The sequence below is a fragment of the Phalangium opilio genome, unplaced genomic scaffold (assembly GCF_054372755.1).
Source record: "Phalangium opilio isolate 3A_F unplaced genomic scaffold, DU_Popi_V2 ptg000540l_1, whole genome shotgun sequence".
Classification (NCBI taxonomy): domain Eukaryota; kingdom Metazoa; phylum Arthropoda; class Arachnida; order Opiliones; family Phalangiidae; genus Phalangium; species Phalangium opilio.
Genome location: NW_028324244.1, coordinates 444,781 through 465,140, shown reverse-complemented (window position 1 = coordinate 465,140; position 20,360 = coordinate 444,781). Strand labels below are relative to the sequence as shown.

General features: G+C 39.0%; 3 protein-coding genes across 6 annotated transcripts in view; 1 reads left to right on the top strand and 2 right to left on the bottom strand.

Moving 5' to 3' along the window:
- Nucleotides 1–20,360, bottom strand: part of Kank (KN motif and ankyrin repeat domain-containing protein 2 kank) — a 32,335-nt gene that overhangs the window by 2,049 nt on the left and 9,926 nt on the right. For 2 of the 4 annotated variants that reach the window (XM_089862440.1, XM_089862441.1), the window contains exons 2-6: nucleotides 5,200–5,322; nucleotides 2,845–3,170; nucleotides 2,280–2,786; nucleotides 2,014–2,217; nucleotides 28–1,955 (exon numbers count right to left, since the gene is read on the bottom strand). In XM_089862440.1, coding sequence (XP_089718566.1) covers nucleotides 28–1,955; nucleotides 2,014–2,217; nucleotides 2,280–2,786; nucleotides 2,845–3,170; nucleotides 5,200–5,275 — 3,041 coding nt within the window. In that variant the 5' untranslated portion in view covers nucleotides 5,276–5,322. Of the gene's footprint in view, nucleotides 1–27; nucleotides 1,956–2,013; nucleotides 2,218–2,279; nucleotides 2,787–2,844; nucleotides 3,171–3,270; nucleotides 3,432–5,199; nucleotides 5,323–20,360 lie in introns of those variants that run through there. The other 2 variants (XM_089862443.1, XM_089862442.1) reach the window with 2 other exon arrangements.
- The window catches only part of Pka-C1 (Protein kinase, cAMP-dependent, catalytic subunit 1), a 128,258-nt gene continuing 111,477 nt past the window's right edge, over nucleotides 3,580–20,360 (top strand). Inside the window, exons 1-2 of the mRNA XM_089862467.1 lie at nucleotides 3,580–3,726; nucleotides 5,012–5,084. The gene's annotated coding sequence lies outside the window, so the exon portion shown is untranslated. The remainder of the gene's footprint in view (nucleotides 3,727–5,011; nucleotides 5,085–20,360) is intronic.
- On the bottom strand, nucleotides 9,664–13,701 carry LOC149588521 (uncharacterized). Its single transcript, XM_089862412.1, has one exon. It carries the CDS (start codon nucleotides 13,699–13,701, stop codon nucleotides 9,664–9,666), a length of 4,038 nt encoding a protein of 1,345 aa, XP_089718538.1.

Sequence of the window (20,360 nt, the reverse complement as noted above, 5' to 3'; positions counted from 1 at the left end):
GCATGGGACGCGAGACGTAACACATACACTGGTCTTTGGGGTAGCTGCATAGATTCTGATTTCTTATCAATATGTGGTTTGTTCATTTCAACGCCAGGTTCTAGTTTAGAGTGCAGATTTTCAAAAGTAGCGAACGTGGTTAGTTTCGTCTGCGTTTCTTTCTTGCCAGGAACCACGCTAGTGGTGACCGTAGAGCTCTTCACCACCTTCGAAGAGGTCAAGGTAGTTGAGCTGGAGCCGATAGCTGGCGGATTGGCGTCTAGAACCGGTAGTTTGAGCCGGGGAATGCGCGAGGGGATAACCGGAGACGAAGCGACTTGGTTATTGTCCACGAAGTCTTTGGCGACGCTCTGAATAGTAGCGTTACATTTATCGCAAATACGAAGACCCACGCTTCCGGTACTGCTCGAACGTGAGACTGTCAAGTCTGGAGAAGATTGCCCCACCGATGTATTGACCCCAACAGATTGAGTCGGGGCATTTTTTGACACCGGACTTATTGGAAACTTCTTGCATCTTTCGCAAGTATCTAGGTCTGATTTTCGGCGAGAACATTTGTCGCATATGATGTCCGTGATGCTGCATTCCCCCACGGCTTTCGTGACTCTATTTTTCGGGTTGCAACTGACGCACGTGGTGACATTGACGTCATACTGGCCTACCCCGACGCTAGATTTTGGTTTCTGGCAGCTGTTGCAGATATTTTCGTTGATGGTATGGTTACCGCTAGCCACGGTTCGTCGCGTCACTCCGATGCATTTTTCGCAGATGGTGGCATTCACGTCGAGGTTCCCCACTCCTGTTGAAGACGTTCTAGGCTTAATCGGGGCCTTCTCAGTGACTTGGACCGAGGCGTGACTACAACTGTTGGCGATTTTGACGTCCAGACCAACATCCCGGCGTTTCGAGCAGCCGACTTGTACGGAAATAGAATCAACCGAGGGTGGTTTCGGATCGGTGGCTTTGTTAACAGAGCGGGCTTTATTGATGCTTTCCCGGCGGTTAAGAACGTCTTTCATTGTTAAATCCGTAACGACGCTTTGGTCTTTCGCGTGAACCAGAGTGGTATTGGTGAAGACTGTAACTGAACGCGGTTTTCTTTTCACTTCCCTCTCGCGTTCCATACATTTAAGACAAGGCGAAGGCGAACGAGGTGACGTTACCTCTTTAGTGAAACCTGATTTTTGATTTTGATTAACAAGACGCGTTTGCAGGATTGATTCTAATTTAGCCCTAGTTTCCGTAGATCCTGGTAATCTTGGCGATTGAGGTTCTGTGTTGACGAACTTATTGGCGTATTTTTTAGAGTCGCGTTCTTTGCAGCGAGTGCATGCTGGAGGTGGTGATGGTGTTTTAACCATCTTCGTCAAACTTAATCGCGATGTTTTTGAGTGTTGTTGATGAACGCTATCTCCCTCACTCTCCGAACTGGAACACGAGAAAGAACTGGCGCGATTTGATTTCCGCTTGCACTTGGAACATATAACAGTCGGCGACGCGGAAGAAGCTTCCCCTACTCCGACAGACTTAACCTTTTCCGCTACGTGTCCGACACCAATGTCCCTAGTGGTAGTAAATTTATCGTACGAGGTCCCCACACTTTTTTGTTCGAGTTTCCTTCTGAATGTCTCTAAGCCATTGGTTAATTGTTCAAATTCGCTTTTGCGAGCGAAGGCGGCGCTGAGACAAGCCGCTAATTTGGGTGGAGGAATGATGTCGTCGCTACTGGAATCCTTTCCATTGACGTCTTTCAAATACCTGCGACACAATCTAGGGGTGACGATACCTCGTTTTCCTAACCTATCCAATCTGGAGTCATCTTCTTCGTCGGTACTCTGCTTGTCACTAAAGCCTACATCGCCACCTGCCAAAGATACTTGGTCGTATTTTCCCGCTTTCGACTTGAGCTGCATCATCAACAGTCTTTTCTCTTCTTTTAAAACTGATAATTTGACCTAGGAATGAATTAAGTCTGTTAGACCTAATCCTTAATAAGATTAGTCCACATCTTACTTGAAGAACCGGAAGACTCTTGACTTGTTCTTCCAGCTCCCTCATTCTTTGTAGACTAGTCGCCATTTGTTCCCTGATGTGAGTCAAAACGTTCTTGCTAATGCTGACGAAACCTGGTGAAGAATTGGATCCTATCAAACCGGCGCTATTTAGTGTCGCCATTGTGTCCGCCATCTGAGTTGAAGCCGCGTAACTCGCGGAGAACTGTTCGTGAAAGAATTGCTCGTTAATATCTCAACACAATCATCATCTTACAAGAAACGTACATCGGCCGAAAAGGCCATTCCAGAACTGGACATAGAAGACTGTGAAGAAATTGAGCTGGCCGAACCACTTCTGGCCCTAAAAGTACCGAACGGTGAAATTTGGGGTAAGATAGTCGTCGTGCTAGACGCGAAGATAGCTGTATTTTGATAAGACGTTGATGTTTCCAATTGGGAAGTTGAGGAATGTACTATAGGTGGTAATGTAAATGAAGAATATTTCTGAGTGCACGTGATCAGATCTACGGGAGCCAAGTTGAGATTGGACTTGGGAGGTGGTGGAAGACTGGTGGTCATCAGATTCTCCGGAGGAGGTGAGGGAATGGAGGTATTCAAGGAAGATCCCTCCGTTGGGAAGACAGTTTGACTGAACGTCTCTTCGAAGTCGAGGACAGCGTCTCGTAGGGCGTCATTGGTATGAATCAGATCAGGAGGTGGCTGGGACTGCGATTGAGGTGCTGGTTCAGGGTCTTTTATTTTCACTGGTTTAAGTTGTTCCAAAGTTTCAAGCTGAAATTTGAATCGACATTTCAAGTATAAATAATACAAGAACAGCGGCCGGTATTACCAATGTTTTCTTTTCGATGAAGGGAGGTTTCTCGACTACTTGTTGTGATTTTTTCATTCCCTTTGCGTGCGGATTTGTAATGCCCAAGTGAGCTTCCATCGACTTTCTTTGTTTCCGGCGGTCTCTCTTGAGTTGTTTCAATTTTTCTAGGTAGGCTCCATCGTATAAGGCTTCGCAATAACGAACAAAGTCAAGGTCAATGTGATAGCCGTAAGGGCAACAGTCACAACGCGTGCCACGCTTGGTCGGCGAAGCCCGGGACACTGAAGGCTTGTAACCGGGCAAAGTCGCTGACTTGTAACTTGCCGGAAAAGATTCGGCTTCTCCTACAGAATAATTAGGAAGTAAAGTTTATAAAACAATCTATTTTTTTGTAAATCACAGGACATGGAACAATATTTAAGGAGATCTAACTGCAATTAATACATTATTATTGAAACATTCATTCTCACTCCGCCAAAATTACTCCATTGAAAATGACTTCAGTCGAACATTAAAAACCCCGCCGCGATTTTAAAAAAAGCGCGTCCGAATAGAACTATGAACTTCGATCTCAAACCACGTGACCGTGGCACTTCAGCGGACGAGCGCTTTGAATTATTTGGGCCCCATTTCCAGTCGCAACGTGTTGGAGGGTACCTTTCAGTAAGCCTAATTTTACTCGAAATGAGTGTGGTTTCTGGAACAATGCTTTTATACAAAGTCTAGCAGCGGCTTATCAGTAAATGTATGCGCGCTTTTAACCAAAGATTGTGTGACCTAATCAGCGTGGTGGAGCGAATTCTTTTCAAACAACAAGTCGAGATAATTACTACGAGGGTTAACTGCCTGATAAAATATCTACAAAACGCGTATAATTGCATCACGTATGGAATGTTTGAGGTGAGAATTGTCAACTAATTGTTACTCAATTGTGGTTGGTTAATAGGTTATAGCGTGGATGTTGGGTTTTGGGTCGTAATGATACCTTAATTGCCATCCATGGTTGGTGTACGTTGGCTGAATTTTAAATACAAACAAAACTTGGGAGGGGGTGGGAAGATAATGTAAGCTGTATATCGGTTCCAGTTTAAGGTCGCCTGTAGGTTCGTCAGTCAAGAGTTAAGAGGTTGAATTTAAGATAGTCAACTTTAGGTTCTTCGGGTAACCTCTAACCCTAGGTCATCAGTATTAACATAAGATATGTTCCATAAGTTTGTCACTGGTAAGCTTGTCATCAAGTGACGTAGGTCATAGATTCTCGTAAAGCGAGGCCTGCTTTTTGGCGCTGTCAAAGGCTTAGCACAGGCTAAGTAGGAAGATGGAGTGCTAAACCGAGTGTAGTAATTTTTCTGGAACGTATGTTATAAACTTATGGTAGTTGTAATAGAAACACTATATTGCCTTAAATTTTAACCCTTAATGACCCCAGGCTTAAAAAAACACATTCTTTAACTGAAATGCCACCCACAAACTTGATCGCGGATAAAAATAGGCTTAGCAACCAACCATGATCTAGCTAGATACCACCCGGCCAATATTATTATTCAATATTCTGCAACGTCACATTACGTGGTTTGAAACGCTTGATCGCCATTTTTTCTTTGTCTATATGCATCTATATTTTTTTTTTAATATAAAAATGCCACATAATGGACCGAAATATATGAATAATGAATGATTCTCCGACGACTAAAAGAAAACCCTTAGAAATTATACGCAATATTACGTTTATCATAAGTTCATAAGATATGTTCCATAAGTTTGTCGCTGGTTACAAACTGGAGCTTGTCATGAAGTGAAGTAGGCCATAGATTCACGCGTGGTGAGGCTCTGTCCAAGTGTAGTGCAGACTAAAGAGGAAGATGGAAGTCCTGCAAAACTAACCGAGTGTAGTACTTCAATTCTCGCTTGTCGTTCTGCTAGAACTAGCTCGAGCTGTATGTCTCTCAGTAGCATTACGAAGTATAGGAAGTGTCATACTTATGGAAGGAACATATCTTATAAACTTATGGTTTATCTTTGGTTTTCTTAAATATATCCCAAATCACCCAATGAAGCTGCGAAAAAGTTATTTTTGTAAAAGTTCTACTAAACGCCTGTGATTGACCTAACAAAATAATGGCGAATAAGAATTTTTTTTCTTTTTTTTTTACTTGTTGTATAATTTTTTTTTTAATTCAAACAGCCGTAGGTGTCGCGAAAGGACCACGCCTTGCGCCTTCTACCTGTTGCGTGTATTGGAGTTGATGACATCCCACGTAAGTTATTTTACCTGTAAAAACTGCTACCACAAAAACTAGTCGCGTAGAATTTTACTACGTCACGGGATATATGACGTAGTTACGTCTATAGAATTTAAGAAAACATTCTAACCTTTTTTAAAGTTGCCATTTAAAGTTGCGCTTAAAATTTGACTTTGGTCCTGTTTAGTTTTTTCTTCGGGACGCATTTTTCTTTTAGTTTTATTTTTTGTTCATCGGTAGCAAACTTAGGAACCTGCAAAAAAAATAAGATACTGAGGTTATACATTTGTTTTAACTTAAGAAATTTGTGTGTAGGTCTACAGGTAGCTCTTAAGTCTATTCACAATTTTAACCCTTGACCTTTAAATCTTCAAACATATAACTTTTAATTGAATGAAACTTGGGTATAAAATTCATAGAAAAATTTTGTTTTAAGAAATTTCGGTGTAGGTCTACAGGTCTATTCACAATTTCAACCCTTGACCTTTAGGTCTTCAAACGTATAACTTTTAATTGAATAAAACTTGGGTATAAAATTCATAAAAAATTAAGAAAGGTTATACATTTGTTTTAAGAAATTTGTGTGTAGGTCTACAGGTAGTTTTTAGGTCTATTCACAATTTCAACCCTTGACCTTTAGGTCTTCAAACGTATAACTTTTAATTGAATACATTTTGGGGTATAAAATTCATATTTCTAAAACCCGTACATGAAAAAAAGAAAAAAATATTAATTTTCTTTAAAAATGTAAAAGGGGTGGTGACTAAAGAATGACGTTAAAAGGAGGTTAATTTATGGGACTGGATTATTAGAGAGCTATGCTTTATGGTGGTCTAAACGTTGTTACCACCACTACCACCACCACCACCTCCTAACGAAGGTATAACATTCTTTTTCACCCCAGGAGAGTTGATTTAGCTCGGAGACACAAATGTATTTTATTTTTTATTAGTCTGACGTGAACTTTATACGAGATATTCCGTAGGTGTAATTCTTAGTTGATGATTCTATCGTTTTGATGTCCCAAGTTTGAAAAAAAGGTAGTTATTTCGAGTATTGAGCAACAGGTTCGACCTACGTACGTGCCCCGTGAATTTAATGTCGCTCTCGCTGCTTTTTCGGCTACCAGAAAGTTTAAAAACATGCTCTACTGTGCTAGGCCTAATTTAAAAGCAGTTGGGAGTCTCTCCCCAGATATTTTCAAACCTAGATAAGTTAATACTATCTCGAGTTGTAAATTAGATGCTAATTATTCCAAGAGAAAACTCTACGTGTGTTTATCCTAAACTTTGGGTTATTAAGATTCAACTGTCATTCATTCTTTTTTTTTCTGTTAAGTACTGTATATGGTGCTCTTACACACTCTGTACTTGTAAAGAGTTAGTACCAAAACCAGGGATAGATTTAATTTTAGAAGTAGGAATGGAGAACGGAACGGTTAGTATTTACTTCAGCCCGACTCATAGACCACCCAGTATAGAGCGTACTCTCGCTCCAACGCGTAACGAAAAGTTTAAATTATCTTATTGGCTGACTTAAACTATGTTTTGATGACGTTGCTGATGGGGACGGCGAAAAATAGTGACGTAATTCCTTTTTACCTCTGTCGCTCTGACCCGCCTCTTCTTTCATACCCCTCCGTCACGTGGGAGGGGGTCCGGGGCTTTTACGCGCGCCCAGATATTACTCTGTTCTCCATTCCTACTTCTAAAAATAAATCTATCCCTGACCAAACAAATTATAACATAGCCTTCTAGCAGGAATTCATATAGCTACTAGGAATTATTGTGCTCCCCATAAATCACATGTTATTTTCTATGAGAGTGTTATGGGTATACCGGGCTTGAGAACTTAATATCCGTCACTCCATATAATACTAATGGCGTCTTTCGAACTGTCGTTTAATTGGTTAGTAGCAACGTGAGGTCAGGTGCGCGGGATAGATTATTCGTTAGGTAAATTTCGGATAAGTAAAAATGGGTAGTACTTAATGATTCCTGTTAGATATATTTATTCCTGACTATATAATAAATTTAATGATTTGTTTCGACACTTTTGTGTACGTAAAACAACAAAATCCTTGACTCTTGGCCCTTATGGACAATTATGGACAGTTATTACCATTCAAATCACTGTTTATTTTAAGGAAGAATTTGAGTATAGTCGCGTAGCACTGACTACTACTAGAGGCCCACCATAGTCGACGGCGCCGGTAAATACTTGAACCCAACCGCCACAAAAAATAAAATCAAATTTTCACTTGACCGACTCCGCGGAAAACGAATTTTTTTTTTTTGAAAGAGGCTTTATTGAGGAGGGAGTATTAGAATAGGTACACCGTCATTCTATAGGATCTTTATTTCTTTCCTCCTACTACGTTTTTTCTTTAAATACAGCTGAGCGAGCAACTTACTTTAAAGGTATGGGTTAGTCAGAAGTTTTCAAGTGTTTCAAATATTTTACATCAAGTATTATTTAAAATAAAATCGGTAAAACTAATTCCATTGAGGCCTATGGCGCCTGTAAGCTGTACGGTGCTTTCCTGCAAAGCAAGATACAGTGTGATACGTCATTGCAAGAGAATAGCCCTGACCTCCTCATTGGCTGAGCTACCTGGGACATGCTAAGGGGAAACGGTCATGTCCCTATCAAATATATTTTTAACTATGAAAGGAAAATTATTATTAATTTAATTTTGACTACAACACTAACTTTACAAAAGTAATATTGACCTTTTAAGGTAAATAACAAAGGTTATGGGTGATCCATTCCTTTAACCACCTTCTTTGGAAAAACATTTACTTTTAAAGGGGGCTTCAAAAACGCAATATTTCTACAAAATCTATGCATTTTTTTTAAAAAAAAAAAAAATTCTGGCCGAGAAACCGGATTTTAAGTCGTCTTATCAATAAAATTAAATAGTTTCAGATATCCATAAACTGTAGTACCTAATACTCCATATATTTAACCTTAGAAAGATAACGAGTAAAGAATTAAGGAAAATATTACCGATAAATTGCAGGAGGGAGAATTGAGCTGTTGAAAAAATACTTTATATTATAAACTTCTGTTAAAAATAGCGGTTAAGTTGAGGAAGAGAAGATATTCTGCCTGATTTTTTTCACGTTCTGAATGTTTTTGAGGCGAAAATCAAGAATTTTTGAAATGAAAATTGATATTTTTATCTTGAATTCTAGTTTTTTTTGGCCTGCAATTTCGGCTCGGGTCTGCTGGGATATTATCTAAGAATTAGTTAAATTATTTCGCTGGTTTCCGGGGTGCTAAGCTGTAGCTGGATTGCTGGAGTATTATTGAAGATGACTCCTCGATGTTGTATGTACATGTAGTTTTTAATGGTATTGTGTGGGTAAAAGCTTGGGTAATAATTGAATCTGTAATTAGTCCCTTTGGGGGCAGATATTAAGGTAGTCCCATGGGTAACATTAACCCAAGTTATAACGAGCAAGAAAAAATAAAACAAAATACTGTATTTCAAGATAAGCTAGAGCTAGAACTAGATAAGAGTAGAGGGTAATGTTCTGTAATGTCTTTATAAAAACATTGGAATATATTTAATGGAAAATTATAATGTTAATTTGAGAATTTAATTCGTATATTTAATCTTCTTTATTAAAATAACTCTATTAAGCAAATTTTTTTCTTCGGTAATGGCAATCTTCTTACGCTAATAACGTTAGGGTCTATGTAAAAATAACGTTGGGTGCTGTATCTTCATTCTGAAGAAAGAGAGCTGCCCGTATTCCGAATTTGCGATTACTAAGCTGCTGATTTAATTTTAATCTTCCTCTATGGTTCTTTGGGGAGAGCGATTAAGTCTTTAGACTCGGACTGAAACAAGTCTAGGACTATGATAAAACTTCCGTGTACGAAATTAAAACTTCAGGAGAAACCTCATTTAAAACAAATTAATAACAAAAACTTTATTTACAAACTTGGATTGGTATTCCAAGTTACTAAGATGTACAAAAAGTAACAAAATCTAACTATTTATATAGATTTTTACGTCCCTTTGGTTTGGGTACGCAGGATTAAAAAAGGGCGAGGTTCTCGGAGCTAGTTGGGTGAAGTTCTGATTTACAAAGGGATGAATCCTTGTATTTATAGGGGATTCACCTTGGCCAGTGTCGCCAGAGAGCCGGCTTCGTTGTTACCTTTGGCCGTGCTCCCTGGCTACCCTGACCAGGTCATGATCTCGACCGTGAACCTTTCCCGATGACGTCAAAAGATTTTCCATCGGCGTCAAGAATCTTTGCCGGGGAACCGAGAATTGTCCCGAGGTTTCCCCGGTGTAGGCTTAATACTATACATTTTAGAATTTGAAGAGATGTTTAAGATAAGAAACCCGTTGAAGGGATACAAAGGGGTAGAGATTTACTTGAAACAGGGTGAAACACCTTTGAAATGGGTTTTGGTAAAATTTGTACTTTCTATTTTCATATTAAAAAGGTGTGGAAAAATTTAGAAGTATATTAAATGAAGTAAACAGAAAATTAATCGCGTAAATATACACTTAAAGATACACTTTTTTACACTCCCCACGTGATACTTATGAGTATCACCATGGTTTACGCGGTTAATCACTGATCTCTAAATTGCAGAGATGTTGCACGGAACGTCTTATTTTATTTCCATTTTTTGTTCTAACTATGCATGATCTTATTAGTTTGTCACGTCCTTTTATTACTTCTTCGATGACGCCCAAGCTCCACATATGCCGTGGAAGCTTGTCGTCGTGTATTAACACTACGTCGTTTAATTTTATTTCTTTCGCACTTGTGACGTTTTTTGAGTGATGAGCAGACCGCAGTTCTTTTAAGTATTCTGCGCGCCATCGAGTCCATAGTTTTTGTATGATTGTTTCTCTGTATTTTTGACGTTTTACATATTCTTCTCGCGACACTGGTATTGATTCCCCTTTGAAGCTTATTGGCGGCAATGCCGTTATTCTCCGACCAATTAAGAATTCAGCCGGTGACAAGGGATGGGGCTCATTGTTATCGTTATAAACATAGGTTAGGGGTCGCGAGTTAATTACTGCCTCAGTTTCGAGCAGTGTGGTTTCTAATTCCGTGTAGGTGAGAGAGGCGTGGCCAAGGGTCTTTTTTAATGAAATTTTAACTGATCGAACCAAACGTTCCCACCACCCTCCGTACCACGCCGCCCTTTCCACAATGAATTTCCATTTTATTCCACGGTTAGTGAAGAATTCCTCAAATTTTTTTGTGTTTAAATTTTGCCAGATGAGTTTTAAGTCTGTGTTTGCCTTTTTAAAGGTTTTTGCATTGTCGGAATAAACAATTGTTGGTAACCCTCTTCTAGCTATTATTCGTCTAAATGCCATTAGAAACTCATCCGTTGAGAGTGAGGGAACATGCTCGAGATGGACTGCCCTTGTTACGGCACATGTTGCGAGACAAATATAGGTTTTCCTCATTACGTAAACCTTTTTTGATTTATCTGCCCTTTTTGCTGCATCTAATTCCTTAACTAAGATAGGTCCAGCGAAATCTAGACCTATAATAGAAAAGGGTGGAGATTCCTCCATTCTATCTTTGGGTAGGGGAGCTGTCGGGGCATCACCTAGCTTTGCGTTTATTTTTTTACACGTGGGGCAATTTTTTACTACAGTTCGCGCAATTTGCCTCCCACTGGGAACCCAATACCTTTCTCTAAGTTGCGTGAAAGTATCGCTGATTCCTCCATGCCCTACTTCTATATGGCATTTTATTACTAGTAACTTTGATAATCTTGAAGATTTAGACAAGATTATCGGATGCATTTCTCGATAAGTTAGGTTCGATTCTTCCATTCGACCTCCAACACAAATCACACCAGAATCGTTTAAAAATGGCTTTAATGTTGCCAGGTCTGAGCTCTTATTAACATTTTCCCCCCTTTTCAAGGACTTCAGCTCGGGCTGGAAGTCAGAGGCTTGCGAAGATTTTACCCACAATAATTCTGCCTTCTCGATTTCCTCGGCGCTAATGGGACCCAAACCCCCTTTTGCTCCCTTTATTCTGATATCTATGTATCTCAAAACATAAGCTGTTATTCTCAAGGCCTTCTTTAGGCAATGGAATTTGTTTAGATCTATTAATTTGTGTAGACCCTTGCTTTCTGCAGCTGTCACTGTTAGTGTTAATTGGCGTCTTTCCCTTTCTGTCGATTCGTGTGGGACCTGATTTAATTCCCCTTGTGGCCAGTTTTCCCTTGCTAATTTTAACCAAGGGGCTCCCTTCCAATAAATTTCGCTATTTATCAAATTTATAGCAGAGATGCCTCTAGAAAGCAGGTCGGCGGGATTGTCAACCCCTGGACAATGAGACCAGTTTTTTGTTTCGGTTAGACCCCTAATTTCTGTTGTTCTATTGCTAACAAATTGTTTCCAATTGTTAGGGTTACTGTTTATCCAACCTATAGCTATGCTCGAGTCGGTCCAATAGTAAGTTTCAATTGGTGTGCTATTAAAGGAACCTTTAACGTAACTTCCCAGGCGCGCTCCTAACAGGCAGGCCATCAATTCCAGTCTGGGAATTGTCAAAGTTTCTTCTTTGATGGGTGTGACTCTCGTTTTAGCGGCCACAAAGGATACTCCTACGTTATTATCTCTAGTTTCATACCTTACGTACGCTACTGCCCCGTAAGCCTTCTTACTAGCATCGCAAAATATATGCAACTCTTTTGTCGTTACATCATCTTGCGACTCCGTGTTGAAATAATGCCTATTAATTTTGAGGGTTTGCAAGTCTGCTAATTCCTGGAACCAAGCTTGAAACGGTTCTTTCAACTCCACGGGTAACTCATTATCCCAGCCCATTTTACTTTCCCATAAACTTTGAAAGAGCATTTTTGCACGGATAATGAATGGTGCTAAAAAACCCATTGGGTCGAATAGTTGGGAAACATAACTCAAAATTTGTCGTTTTGTAAATTTTGAGTTCTCTTGCATGTTTAGTAGGCTTGAAATATCTATGGCAAAGGTGTCATCCTGAGTGTCCCATTTTTGTCCTAACACTGTGAGCATCTGTTTGTCTACTTGTTCAAACATTGGCTCCCCACCTTCCCCTAGTTGTTTTTCCCACTCTTCCCTGAGTTCTGGAACATTCGTTCCCCATTTGCGAAACCGCATTCCCGCGCCTTTCATTAATTTTAAACATCCAATGGATGTGGCTAGGGCTTTCTCTACACTGTCCTCTCCTGTTGTCATGTCATCTACGTAAACATCCCTTTTTATTTTCTCCCTGACATTTTCTTCCACGTTTTTTGCCTCTTGCGCGTGGTATTTTGCGGTACATGTCATGAGGAATGGGCTAGAACCTAATCCAAATGGTAATCGGGTCATTCTTAAGGTTTCAAACTCATCTGGTACTATTTCACCGTCCTTCTCCTTAACCCACAGAAACCTAACTGAGTCCTTGTCGGGTTCATCTAGTGCTATTTGTAAGAATGCTCCCTCTATATCCGCGACTATCGCGATTTTGTTGTTTCTGAATTTAAGGAGTAATTGTAAAAGGTCTGGATTTAGATTAGGACCCGTTGATAGGCAATTGTTTAAGGACGGCACCCCATAAGCGTGTGACGATGCGTCAAACACCACACGTAATTTAGTGGTTACTGCCTTCTCCCTATATACTCCTTGGTGTGGCATATAATAGGTACCAGGTGGCCTAAGTTCTAATTGATCTGATGGGACAATTTCAGCGATTCCCTTTTCTAACTGATCGGTTATAACCCTTTTGTATTGTTCATAAAACTGTTTATCTTTATGAAATCTTTTAACTAAGGAGCGCATTCTTTTCTCAGCGGCTGCCTTATTATCAGGGAGTACTTCCTTGCTAGTTTCCCAGGGCAATTTTACGCAATATCTTTCCCCATTGTGAGTGACATTATTGAAGAACTCTGTAACTGTTCTATCTTTACTGTTTTCTTTAATTTCCCCCTTATTTAATCCTAGGCTTTCTAAACTCCAAAATTTACTGAGAGTTTCGTCCAACCGTTTTAAACCTATGGATACTAACATTGTGGTGCTCGAGTTGTACGCCACATTTTCGTTATTGTTTTCTCCTTCGCGCCCTTGAATACACCAACCCAATTTTGTTTCGGTGGCTACTAGCGCGGGCCCTAACCTTACAGTGTCTCCCGTTACGAGTTCCCAATAATAATCTGCTCCAACTAAAAAGTCAATGTCATTTTTTATCGCTCTTGACTTTGGGCCTTCAAATTTTACATCATCTGCTAATTGTAGATTTTTAGATCTCATTAAACCTCTAATTTGGTTATTATTATTGTTATCAGAGTCGTTGCAAGCGTAACAAACAAAGGGTGTTTCTAAAGCGACTATTTGTTGGCTTCGCTCGGGAAATTCCCTGTTTTGCAAGGTTACAACTACTCTCCTAGCTTTCTTTTGTATAGGCTCTTTATCCCCAAAATGATACACATCTATATCTTGATAACCTACCACTGGCAAGTTCATCCTTCTAGAAAATTCTTCCTTAACAAACGTTACCTGGCTTCCCCCATCTAGTAAACATTTAGCTACTTCCTGATTTTGCGGATTTAGGGGATCCCTGACTAAGGCTAACGCTGTTTGAAGAAATACCGCCCTTCCCATTGTTTCTATGGGGACGGTAGTGGTGACCACTGGTCAACTTTGATTCGCCTCCGATTTATCTTCGATATTTGCGGGATTTTTGTCGCAAACGGCGTAATTGTGTTTTCCCCCGCAAGCCTTGCATGTCCTGATTGGTGACATGCAATCTTTTGACGTGTGACTTAATCTATGGCATACAAAGCAGCGACCACTATCTCTAATTATGAGCTTCTTTTCCTCTAGGGTGTGATTTGTGCAATTGGGTGTCTTATGAGTATCGGTCTTGCAAAATATACAATAAATGTTAGCTACTTGTTTGTTATTGTTATTTCTTTTGGTTACTACAAGCGCCGAAGCTGAGGGTTGATGCCTCGTTAGAGATCTCCCCCCACCCCATTTCCTATCTTGAGAATGGTTTTCCATTCTCTTTTGATTTTCCATCCTTTTAGCATGATCGGGTTTTCCCGTGGCATTTTTCTTATTACTAAGCAAACGTGCCATTTCCCTACTCTCGGTTTGTTCCGTAAGGAAGGCGATTAGCTCGTCCGCGTCTAAACAATCGCTATTTCCACTATAGCCTTTTTTTACGCAAAAAGCAGTCCTAATATCATCTGGCATGCATTCTAATAGTGTGGGGCATAGAAAAGATGTGTGTGCTACTATATTAGCATCAAGGGCCTTGAGACAACGTAGATTTACTTCGCACGTATTCAGCATTGAACGAAGACCATCTATGTCGCTCGAACTAGTTACCGGCTGAATACTCTTTAGGTTATTCATGTATGTATGAATGGCAATTCTACTCTTATCAAATCTACGTTTTAACAATTTGACAGCTTCGTCATACGACTCATCACATTCTATTAAACCATCAATTGCCTCAAAGGCTTCCCCTTCCAAAAATGAATTTAAATATATAAGTTTTTCGACCTTACTAAGTCGTTGGTTATTGTCTACTGTTGACTTGAATCTGGACCAGAAGACGTTCCATTTTGCGTGATCCCCTCGAAATATTGGGACCGTGTACGTTGGTAGTTTCACCTCGCTGCCGTTATAGCTTGATAGGCTTCCCGCGGTGATTTGTTGCGGTTGTGGTGCCATGATTTGGTGACTGGGAGGGTTGACCGGAACTTGGTGATTTATTAAAGTTCCTGAAGGTGATTGTTGATTGTTGGACGCCGAGTTATGCGTCGGATTTGATGTCTGGATTACGGCTCCAGCGGATGGGAGTTGGTTGTTGGACGCCGCGTTATGCGTCGAGGTTAGCGGCTGATTAGGCGCCGCGTTTTGCGTCAAGGGTAGCGGCTGATTTGGCGCCGCGTTTTGCGTCGAGGGTAGCCCTGCGGTTAAAGGTGATGGCGTGACCGGCGCGGGAGTGAGAGGGTTTACGGCCGAAACGTTGTAAATTGTTGACGACGAACAGTTGGACGTCGTGGTGCCTTGGGCGGCCTTTTGTATCCTCTGGATTATCCTCTGTGTTTTTCTTCTCAGTTCGGATATTTCCTCCCTTCTTAATATCGCCTCGTCAATTTCTTTTTCCATCTCTATGTCGTCCTCAATCAGCGCTTCGACGCGCGCGTCAATTTTGATGAGATCCTCTTCTTTTTCGGCTAAACTGGACAGGGCGTCCTCTAAATCATCCACACTAGTGTTGGGATCGCTAATTAAAGCTTTAATTTGGGTTTGTTTTCTCGTCGCGGCATTTCTAGCACTTTTTCTGTTTGCTTTAGCTAGTTTTAACGCGTTTTTATTATGCGCGGTCGTCTGGGTACTAGTTGGTCCCCCGGTAAGCGCACTCGTTTGCGTTACCGGCACCTGTGCGTTATTGGTGTTGGGCGCCGACGCGTTATTAGATGCACTCTCGTTAGGCATTGTATTTATTTATGAAATTAAGTACACGAAAGTTTAAAGTTTAATTTACTTATCTATAGCGGTTATTCCCGGGTTTCGGCACCATGAAGAAAGAGAGCTGCCCGTATTCCGAATTTGCGATTACTAAGCTGCTGATTTAATTTTAATCTTCCTCTATGGTTCTTTGGGGAGAGCGATTAAGTCTTTAGACTCGGACTGAAACAAGTCTAGGACTATGATAAAACTTCCGTGTACGAAATTAAAACTTCAGGAGAAACCTCATTTAAAACAAATTAATAACAAAAACTTTATTTACAAACTTGGATTGGTATTCCAAGTTACTAAGATGTACAAAAAGTAACAAAATCTAACTATTTATATAGATTTTTACGTCCCTTTGGTTTGGGTACGCAGGATTAAAAAAGGGCGAGGTTCTCGGAGCTAGTTGGGTGAAGTTCTGATTTACAAAGGGATGAATCCTTGTATTTATAGGGGATTCACCTTGGCCAGTGTCGCCAGAGAGCCGGCTTCGTTGTTACCTTTGGCCGTGCTCCCTGGCTACCCTGACCAGGTCATGATCTCGACCGTGAACCTTTCCCGATGACGTCAAAAGATTTTCCATCGGCGTCAAGAATCTTTGCCGGGGAACCGAGAATTGTCCCGAGGTTTCCCCGGTGTAGGCTTAATACTATACATTTTAGAATTTGAAGAGATGTTTAAGATAAGAAACCCGTTGAAGGGATACAAAGGGGTAGAGATTTACTTGAAACAGGGTGAAACACCTTTGAAATGGGTTTTGGTAAAATTTGTACTTTCTATTTTCATATTAAAAAGGTGTGGAAAAATTTAGAAGTATATTAAATGAAGTAAACAGAAAATTAATCGCGTAAATATACACTTAAAGATACACTTTTTTACACATTCATTCATTTATTCATTTTTTAAGGGAGGTATTTTGTGTAGGTGTTAGACGAGAACTATAAACTCTTGAGACTTTTGAGATTTTAATTTGAGAGAAAAAAATAAATAAAAAGAAAACACAAACCCAGAATGTTTTTCAAGTGTTTAATGTTTGACCTAGATTCACGGGTTTTAATAATTCACGGTGTAAATTACTTTGACTTTGACATGCTGGGAGACGCAAACTATAGAAATTTAAACAATTTAACTTAATTATATATAAATAAATATTAACCTTTCACGCTTATTTTTTAATTAAAAATAATAGGGGAAATTAAAATTCCGTAAATTTATAGTTAGTTCATAATTAGAGTCCTTCTAAAGTATTTCCCAAATACAAGGAACACCTGTATTGTTTTAAATTTGGTTTTTAATCGCTTCATTTACGTTTATATTTCAAGAATTCTATAATTAAAATAATTTATTATAAATACTTCTAATATATTTCGGAAATGAGGAATTAAAAATAATTTTCTCTCTCTCTCTCTCTCTCTCTCTCTCTCTCTCTCTCTCTCTCTCTCTCTCTCTCTCTCTCAATTAAAGGGAAAACTTCAAGCGTGAACTAACCTAACCACCTGCCACATTTTTGGCGTTAAAATCAATTATATTCACTGCGATTCACTTTAATAGTTTTATCCTTAGAAAAGGCTTAACACTTACACCGAATTTCATTCTTAGAATGCGTGAAACCCCCTATTTATCTAAAGCAGAAATTGAACCATTTAAAGAAGGTAACAACCGCAGACGCTAATGTATAACAGGCTTTACACTCCATTAAGTTTTATCTTGGAAATGAGAAATTTTAGAAAAACGTTAAAAATTAAGATCATTTAAACTTTAAGAGAGAAAAAAAAAATAAATGGACTCTTTAAAAAACTTCAAGCCTAAATACTCCCACGCTAGACACGCCCCTTGTAGGTTGATGTAAAATAATCTTCCCCGCACAACTTGACACTAAGTAATATAATTCCGCTACCCACGATTATCCCTTCATTTCAGTGTCAAGTTAAGTCGGACGCTAATTTAAAGAAATAATATTTTAAAGGAAATCTCGTTTTTTGTCCCAAAAACGTTTCAAGGAGTTAAACCCACAAAAGAATTGTTGTTTATTTCTTAAGTCAGTGTTTATTTATTATCTCTAAGATGTTTTTAAATAACGTGTTTTGGGGTTTATGGCATTATTAGCCGGATAATCTTAAGTTTATCCTCTATAGTTGCAATTGGAATGCATACAGAATTACTAATAGTAATCATTTTTATAACATGTTAATTTTTACGAGGATTTTGTGGGTATTCCGGGCTTGAGAACTTTGTATACGTCACGAATTACAATTCTGATGGCGTCTTTTTAACCGTCGTTTCATTGGTTGGAGCAACACTTGTTCCAAAGCGCACGCGCAAGGTTCAACATGCAGCGAGAAAAATTATTCTCCATATAAAACTAGTCATATATAATTAGTAGTCCATAGCTCCTCCCCAAAAATCCGCCTTGATACGTTGAGTGAAAATGGATGTAGGCTCACACAATTATTATTCCAAGTAGCTGTATGTATTCCTGGTGAAATTTTAAATCAACAGAGTTTTTTTAAGGATTTAACTTCCTATTGCATCCATGATGCTAACCTAGATGGTAAACCACAGTACAATGCAATGTAGTAAACAATTTATAAAAATATACGGGTACCTGCATGCATCTTATTAAACTTTATTTTCTACCATCCATCTAATTGGATGTCATAGTTTTATCTGTTACTAAAAACGCACCTTAAAATATTTTGGGTGAATTTCTTATAGGTAATAAACGCACCCTTTTTGTTGATAATTTGATAGAATAACCCACGTTAATTCTTGAAATTTAGGGTTAAGAAATATTATCGTTCATCAGACCCAAGTTCACAATAAATATCTCAAAGGGAATATGAAGTATAAAACCAGGGATAGATTTAATCTTAGAAGTAGGAATGGAGAACAGAGTAATATCTGGGCGCGCGTCAAAGTCCCGGACCCCCTTCCACGGGATGGGGGTGGGGGGGTATGAAAGAAGAGGCGGGGGGTCATAGCGACAGAGGTAAAAAGGAATTACGTATTTTCGCCGTCCCCGTCAGCAACGTCATCAAAACGTAGTTCAAGTGAGCAGCCAATAAGATAATTTAAACTTATCGGTACGTGTTGGAGGGAGGGAGGGGCTTTGTACTGGGTGGTTTATGAGTCGGACTGAAGTAAATACTAACCGTTCCGTTCTCCATTCCTACTTCTAAAATTTAATTTATCCCTGATAAAACCATGCTCAGTTTGATTCGCTAAATTACTCCCTTTAATAAGATGTTGAATTAAAATTGCAGGCATTTTTTATTTTTTATTTGGGACATTCTTTATGTATGTGCATCATTTTTGAAAAACAAACAGTAATTAGGTCTCGCGTGATTAAACATTAAGTATTTTAAATTTACTACCTCTTTTAAAAGAAAACATAAGAGTAACGCCCCATTAAATTTAGAAATTAGTTTCCTTTTTGTTTTATTAAGAATTTAAGTAATTTTTAATGTTTGTAATTATAAGTGGGTTTACTTGAAACATTTCTGGTATTTACGAAACGCACTAGAAAATGCGATTACGATTGTTAATGTTTATTTGTTTGACTGATAAACATTCGGGTTCAAATTTCTTCCAGTCAAACTAGTTCTTTAATTCAAAATAATACCTTTTTTTTTTTTACAAACTTGTCCATATAAATGGATGCATTTTATTAATGGTTTGTATTTAATTATTGCTTGTACTTAAAATAAGGGATACAAATTATTTATTTCTACCTTTGGGCGATACCGGTAACAATGGGCGTTACGTGTATGTTTATCGAGATGGTGCAAGGTTGTTGCGGTTGTACTTTTGATTCATTTTAATCTGGGTTTTTATAAAAGTATTATGTTTCGTTTTGGGCTTGTAATGAGTGACCGGGCACCAAAACTTGACGGAAGGGCAATCAATGCGTACCATATCTGAAAACGTTAAGTTTATGGCGAAAATCGGATATTTTTTGGGTGAAACCAGGAATATATACAGCTTTTTGGAATTATAGTGACCCCATATCTCCCATGTTCATTTCTATGCACGTTTTGTGGGTATTCCGGGCTTGAATTGTTTCCATCTCGCCTCATAATTTTGATGGAATCTTTCTAACTGTTGTTTCAATGGTTGGTATCTACGCAAGTTGCTAGACGCGAGCAAGGTGTAACAGGCAGCGAGGTAGATTATACTCGAGGAAAAATTCGTCATATATAATGATTAGTCTAGCTCTTCCCACAAATACGTTGAAAATGGATGTACGCTCACTATGATTCCTAGTAGCTGTATGCATTCCCGGTAAAACCATTAATACTAGTCGTTTTAGTATGCTAGATTAAACATTCCATAAAAGGGTTGAAGATTTTAATCACATTTGAACCAAGTGCCAACTTTTATATTTAGAAAAAAAATTGTCATTCAGGAGTTCTCTCTCTCCCTCTGTTATCTCTCTCTCTCTCGCTCTCTCCCTACCTCTTCCTCTCTCTTTATTGGATTGAAAACTACCCAACCGGTTCACCAACTATACATACGTATGACAAGACTTGTCTAGTAATGCAACGTAACCACAAAATATATGGAGACTATTTTTTTTTAAATTAAACCTTCCAAGGTCCGGTTATATCTTATATCCCCTTCGTCACCAGTGTTGTACAATTTCTAAAGAACCAACCGCGTTGTGAATTCATTATCACGTTTGAAAGATTTATATATATATATATACACGACTGTAGTCCCCAAAATATGAATGAAAAGAAAGCAAGAAAGAATAATTTTGGATTTAAAGGGATGTACAATACAATGTGTTA